The sequence below is a fragment of the Cryptotermes secundus genome, unplaced genomic scaffold, assembly GCF_002891405.2.
Source record: "Cryptotermes secundus unplaced genomic scaffold, Csec_1.0 scaffold1409, whole genome shotgun sequence".
Taxonomy (NCBI): domain Eukaryota; kingdom Metazoa; phylum Arthropoda; class Insecta; order Blattodea; family Kalotermitidae; genus Cryptotermes; species Cryptotermes secundus.
Window position 1 is genome coordinate 22,557 of NW_019745107.1, and position 6,279 is coordinate 28,835.

General features: G+C 38.7%; 1 protein-coding gene across 1 annotated transcript; it reads right to left on the bottom strand.

The window, feature by feature from the left end:
• Positions 1 to 1,695: 1,695 nt before the first annotated feature.
• LOC111875035 lies at positions 1,696 to 6,066 on the bottom strand. The gene is made up of 2 exons (XM_023871054.2): positions 4,819 to 6,066; positions 1,696 to 2,112 (listed from the first exon to the last, which is right to left on the bottom strand). Exons 1-2 carry the CDS (start codon positions 5,957 to 5,959, stop codon positions 2,108 to 2,110), a joined length of 1,146 nt encoding a protein of 381 aa, XP_023726822.1. The 5' UTR covers positions 5,960 to 6,066; the 3' UTR covers positions 1,696 to 2,107.
• Between the last annotated feature and the right edge of the window lie 213 nt (positions 6,067 to 6,279).

The window sequence follows — 6,279 nt, forward strand, 5'->3', positions numbered from 1 at the left end:
CCTCCAATCTTTCGACCCTGAAAATTCTGGTGATATATCCCCCAAAAAGTCGGATGACTTTCAATAGATTATATAGTGTTACGTCACAGAAGCTAGGACTCTTAATAAGTAAATTAAATAAACTCATTGATTCACGGAGGTGAGCCCTTCTTGTGCAGCTACTCAGGAGGTTCCCACCATTTTATGGAACCCAAGGTTCATTACCGTGTTCACAAGAGCCCTCCACTATTCCGTGTTCTGAGACAGATCGATCCAGTCAATACCAACCCATCCTATCTCTCTAAGAACCATTTTAATATTGTGCACCCACATACGTCTTGTTCTTCCTAGTGGTCTCTTTCCTTCTGGCTTTCCCACCAGTATCCTTTACGCATTCATCATCCCCTATTAGTGCAAATAGCCCTGCCCATCTCATCCTCTTTGTCTCGATATTCTAATTGTACTTGGAGAAGAGTAAAGTTATGAAGCTTTTCATTATGCAGTTTATCCAAACTTCCCGTCAATTAATTTGTCTTCGGTCCAAATAAGTAATAATAATTGTTGTGTCCCAAACTTACAAATGTAATATGGGGGGCATCGAAATTATATTTTTGGACTGTAAAAAAGGTTTTAAGCTGACAGAAGGTCCGTGTTTGTGAAACACGGAAGGGCAAACAGCCTGACAAGAGAATGTCAGAGCTCAGCACAGCCGCGCTGACAAAGCGGAAGCAAGCGCTCGTAAAGGTAAAACACTGGGAAGATTATAAATGCTGAGTAGACAGAGGCTGGCAGAACTAGATTCGCCGCCATGAAAAGTAATTATCCAATGAGCACTAGCCACCCTTACAGACAGCGTTAGAAAGGGGCGGGATCTCACCCTCCCGGAAGTTGATGAGCCATCAATTTCAGAGTACAAAAGTATCGAAATGGGAAATATTGGAATCTAATCAACAGTCATGTTCAAGGAGTGTAGCCGGAGGCTATATCCGTCATGGCACCGACAAGTGGGGGTTGGCGATCATCTGCATCTCTGTGTCAAGTAAGTCGAACTACTCATATTAGCCATGAAATATAAGGTGATATTATTAAAGTGCAAATTCAGTGACTAAATGAGCAACAGAACAGGCTAGGGTAACATGTGTCAGTACAGGAGGGAGAATGAATATATGTGAACCTTGTGCGACCCGACAGCAGTCGGCATTAATTACTGTATATATGTGAATGTATGTAGATACTAGACGAATAGAGTAGGATGGAAATTTAGAAAACTTCATTGGTACAACCCGTTAGGCTCCTTCCCTTTACCGCTCCTGCGTAACCCTACGTCTCATGGGAACTGTGAGCTCAGAGCCGGAGAGCAACACAGTCCGTACAGGAAGAATAAACCGAAGGAAGAGGAGAGGCTCCTGAGTGACAGGAGCCGACAGAGAGTAGGCAGGACAATTGGTGGCAGCGATAAGATATAGAAGAGCACTATTTGTGTCGCAATCGTTGGGGCACAACAAGTGGTGGCAGCGGTGGGATTAGCCAAAGAGAGATGGCTAAAGTAGTAATTTAGTATTTTGTCTTAACCACCGCTGTGATCACGCCAATACAATAATAATTCAATTCAATTCAATGCTTTATTTATTTACGTGCCGAGCTCAACAGCGGAGGCCAATTACAGAGTCAGCACGGAAAATATAAAACAACAAACAACAGACAATAATACAATACACACATAGATAATAACAGGTCAAAAACGTTAAGTATTTGGAAAATTAAAAACAATTAACAGCAAAAAACTAATTGCATACTTAGCTCAAAAGCCAGTGACAAGTTAAAAAGACAGTGCAAATAGTAAAAAACAACCAAAAGTACAAAAATTATCAAACTAAACAATTCAAACTTAAACTAGATTTACTAAAAATGTCTACAAGTTCGCAAACAAAATTTGCAGCAACAACACATCTAGCTGTGGGACAGCGACTGAAAGAACAGCTAAATGTAGAAAAATTTCGAATGTTCCGAGAAGGAACCCGCAAACCGACCGCATCAAGGACAGAGGAGCAATATGTTGTGCCTCTAAAAACATTTATTAAAAACAAAGCATCAATATGACGCCGTCTGACATCCAAGGTTTGCAGATTTAGTTTATCCAAAATACTAAAATAATGATAATCTATATCTTTAAAAAATCTATTATGACAGAGAGCTGCAAATTTTCTTTGTATACGCTCAAGTTTGCTGGAGTCAGTATTCGTTATCGAATTCCAAACAACAGAAGCGTACTCCAGTTTGGATCTGATTAAAGCAGTATACAGCATCAAAAGACTGTCTAAGGTAGAGAAGGAAAACGTAATGGTGCGAATTAATCCTAGTAATTTCATAGTTTGTGAAAATAAAATATCTACATGTTGATGAAAGTGAAGCTTTGAATCGATAAGTACTCCAAGATCCTTAATACTATCAGTTCGCAAAATAAAAAAATTTCCGAGTCTGTATTGATATTTCAAAACAGTAGTTTTCCTGGAAAAGGAAATAACATTGGTTTTACTAAGGTTCGGTTTCATTAAGTTTACCGAACACCAATCTTGTACCCGTTCAATATCCGACTGTAGAAGAAGACAGTCATTAAGTGTTTTGATAGCTCTATAAACTTTAAAATCATCAGCAAAAAGTAAACAACTGGAGTGATTAATGACTTCAGGCAAATCATTAATAAAAATATTAAAAAGCAGAGGCCCTAAAACAGAACCTTGAGGAACGCCAGAAAGAACAATAAAAGGAGTAGAAAATAGGCCTAAAAAACGAACACAAGACTCTCTGTCTGTTAAATAACTGCGTAACCAGTTTACATAACCAGAAGATAATCCATAATTGTTGAGCTTATAAAGAAGCAAGGTATGGGATACAGTATCAAATGCATTACTAAAATCAAAATAAATAGAGTCAACTTGGCCTTGCGTACAAACTAAGGGGGAAACAAAGTCGAGAAAAGTGACTAAATTAGTAGTGGTAGATTTAGATTTTATAAAACCATGCTGAAAAGGGCTAAGTTTAGATTTAAAAAATTGATAAATGTGGTCATGTATAATAAATTCAAATACTTTAGAAAAATTGTTAAGAATAGCAATAGGCCTATAATTTCTAACTGAAGAAGTTTTACCTTTTTTAAAAACGGGAACAATGATTGCTTGCTTCCACAATTTGGGGAAAGAATTCTGAGACAGGCTAAGATTAAAGATATATCTAAGTACAGGTACTAAAATTTCAGAACAGCCCTTAATGACAAAATTCGGTATACCATCAGTACCAACCGATTTCGTCGGTCGCAGCCGTTTTATAGCGTTTTGTACATCACGATTGGAAATATAAGCTAAGGGTAAATTATCCGTACAAAGTTTATCAAGAGAAAGTGTGTCAATACCAAGAGTACTTCTATTAAAAACCGACTGAAAGTGTTTAGAAAAGGACTCAACAATATCGTGAGGTTCATTTAAAAGAACACCATCATCATCAAGATAAGTTAAATCATTATACTTTTTCCTATGTTGAGACACATACTTCCAAAATTGTTGCGGATTAGATTTTAAATTTTGGTCGACAGATAAGAGCCAAAGATGTTTATCGGACTTTATTGTTCTTTTTACTAGTTTCCGATAAAAAGAAAATCTATCATATAAACGATCAGTCTTGTGCTTCTTGTAGCGTCTATAAAAATAATTCTTCCTTTTAACATAAGCTATAAGCCTACCAGAAAACCAGATAGGGTATTTACGCTTCTTAACCCAACCAGAAGGAACAGCTAGGTTAATGGCTTGCATTACAGCAATATTTAGTTGATCAACGGCAGCATCAACAGACGTTTCATTGTACAGCGCAGACCAATCATAGGTGAATAGGGCATTATAAAGTAATGCATAGTCCCCTGCAGAATATAATTTACAAGGAGTACTAAAATTTTGGTTACTTTGCCGAAGTGGAATTTTACAATCAATAATAAAAGGGGGGTGAAAAGGGTCAGGATGAACAAGTCCTTGATCAACAGAAATCAATGAAAAGTTACCAAAATTCGAAAATACAAGATCAAGCAAATTAAGTCCATTAACCGGATGATTATATTGACTAAAACCAAGATAACAAACGGCTGAGTAAATCACATCTCCACGAAGTTTGGTATAAAAATGACTGGTTGGTGAAGGAAAACCATTATCCCAATCATAGCCAGGAACATTAAAATCACCAAGCAAAAGTACCCGATAATTTAAAGTATCTAAAGAATTTTCTAAAAAATTGAAATAATTATTAATAATATCAACCTTAATATCAGGTGCAAAATAGTGATTGCCAATGAGCAAGTTACGGCCATCAGATAATGTAGCCTCAACCCAAACAGATTCGTGAAAAAATTCAAGGTCGGGTCTGCGTTTGATGCCGAAAACAGTGTCTGAAACAGCCGTCAAAACACCACCACCACGCAACTTGTCAATGCAGTCTCTATCAGAACGATATACAGTATACGTTCCAGGAAAAAAATCTTGAGTGGAAAAAGATTCATTTAACCACGTTTCAGTTAAACATATAATTTCATAATCAAAGGAGCACACAGTGTTAAATATTTCAGTAGATTTGGTGCGAAGACCTCTTACATTTTGATAAAAAATTTCTAAATTGCCATTGCCCACGCGTAAACTACCACAATGAGGGGTAAAGGGGGAGGCAGCCATTACATATTACTTCCGTAGCTGCCTCCACTAGCCTCCTCACCTATTAAGATCATGTCATTATTGTTGATGGTCCGGGAGGGCGGAGAGGTGACTGGACTGCCTAGATCCACCTGACTACAAGCCTTAGAAATTGATCGGCCACCAGTAACAGGGGTACTGGGGGAGTACATCTGATCAGGTTTAAGTTTACCGTAAAAGGGGGCAATCAAGCACCCTGTAGGCCAAACACCAGTATTATTGATAAGTGGAAATTCATCTTCAAGAACTAAAACATGATAAGAAGAATAAGTATTAAATTTAGTTTTCAGTCTGGTGCAAATCAATTTCTTTAAGCTCAATTGCTCCTTTAAAGACTTTTCAACGTCAGCAGCTGAAACCTCTGGACAGAATCTGGAAACAAAGAGAGCTTTGGTTCTTTCTTTTTTAACAACAATAGGCAAGGACGCAGAGTTTCGTACCCCTATAAGGGGTTGACGTCTAGGTTTGATTGTATTATTCACAGAGACTGCGATAGGTTTCTTTTTACGGACAACAGGCACAAATCCCTCGGAATCCGTTGGCACATCTGGTTTAGAAGGCAGGCCAGCTGACGCGACATCCCTATAGGACAAAACTACAGCATCAGCAGAACTACTAGTAGCAGGAACTGATGACTTAGCAAGCACTGGAAAAGCACCAGTAGACACTGTACATTCACTAGGCATAGACCTGGACACAGGCTGTGAGGACATTGACCCTGTAGTAGCGTAATTTACGTTCATAGGCGGATTTACCATTAACTCCTTACATTTTTTTAATTCCAATTTTAAGGAGGAATTATCATGTTTTAAATGAGTCACATCATCATTAAGTTTGTGCACCAAGTCTAAAAGTGTTTTTAAAATATCAACCGCGCTCTGACTATTAAGGCGGATCGTCTCTAATAGGACCATCGACGCCTCATATTTGCCATCCTCAAAAATAGGAGGCAATTCCAGTACCCTGTCCGGAGAGATAATTTTCAAAGGCGAAACAACCTCAGAGATCTCAGTGGCAGCAGACCGAGTCTTCACAGGAGTATCATCACGTCTCAAGGATCTAAGATTCTTAATGCAGGACGTGCACTTGTAGGTTGATTCCCCATTCACCATAAGGCAACTATACTCAGCTTCACTGATATTGACACAGCTGAGATGGTATCTAACAGCACAAGGCCCTACACACTTGATGAACTTTTGCTTTCCGTAGAAGCCCTTACTACACAGGCCACAAATATCTTTGCTCGCAGGCATAGTAGCCTGTTCGCTAGAGTTCACTACACAAACACACACTGCACCGCACAGAGGGAGCTCACGCAAAACACGTCTGCTCGCAACGAGCGTCGCACGAATAATAATAATAGTAATAATAATAATAATAATAATAATAATGAATGCTAGTAAAATACTCATCTTCTACAATGACTCTCGTTATTCAGCACAGCGGCACCAATTTGTACACACTTCAGATCTCAGAAATTGGTGGGTTGATTTTCCGGTGAGCTGTACGGGCTTGTGGGTTGTAAGGCCGCGTAGATTGGACTGTCTGATGGTTCCAGGCATCTCCCTGGTGG

Coding starts and splice junctions, on each gene's coding strand:
- LOC111875035 (XM_023871054.2), bottom strand. CDS start 5,959: ATGCCTGCGAGCAAAGATATTTGTGGCCTGTGTAGTAAGGGCTTCTAC.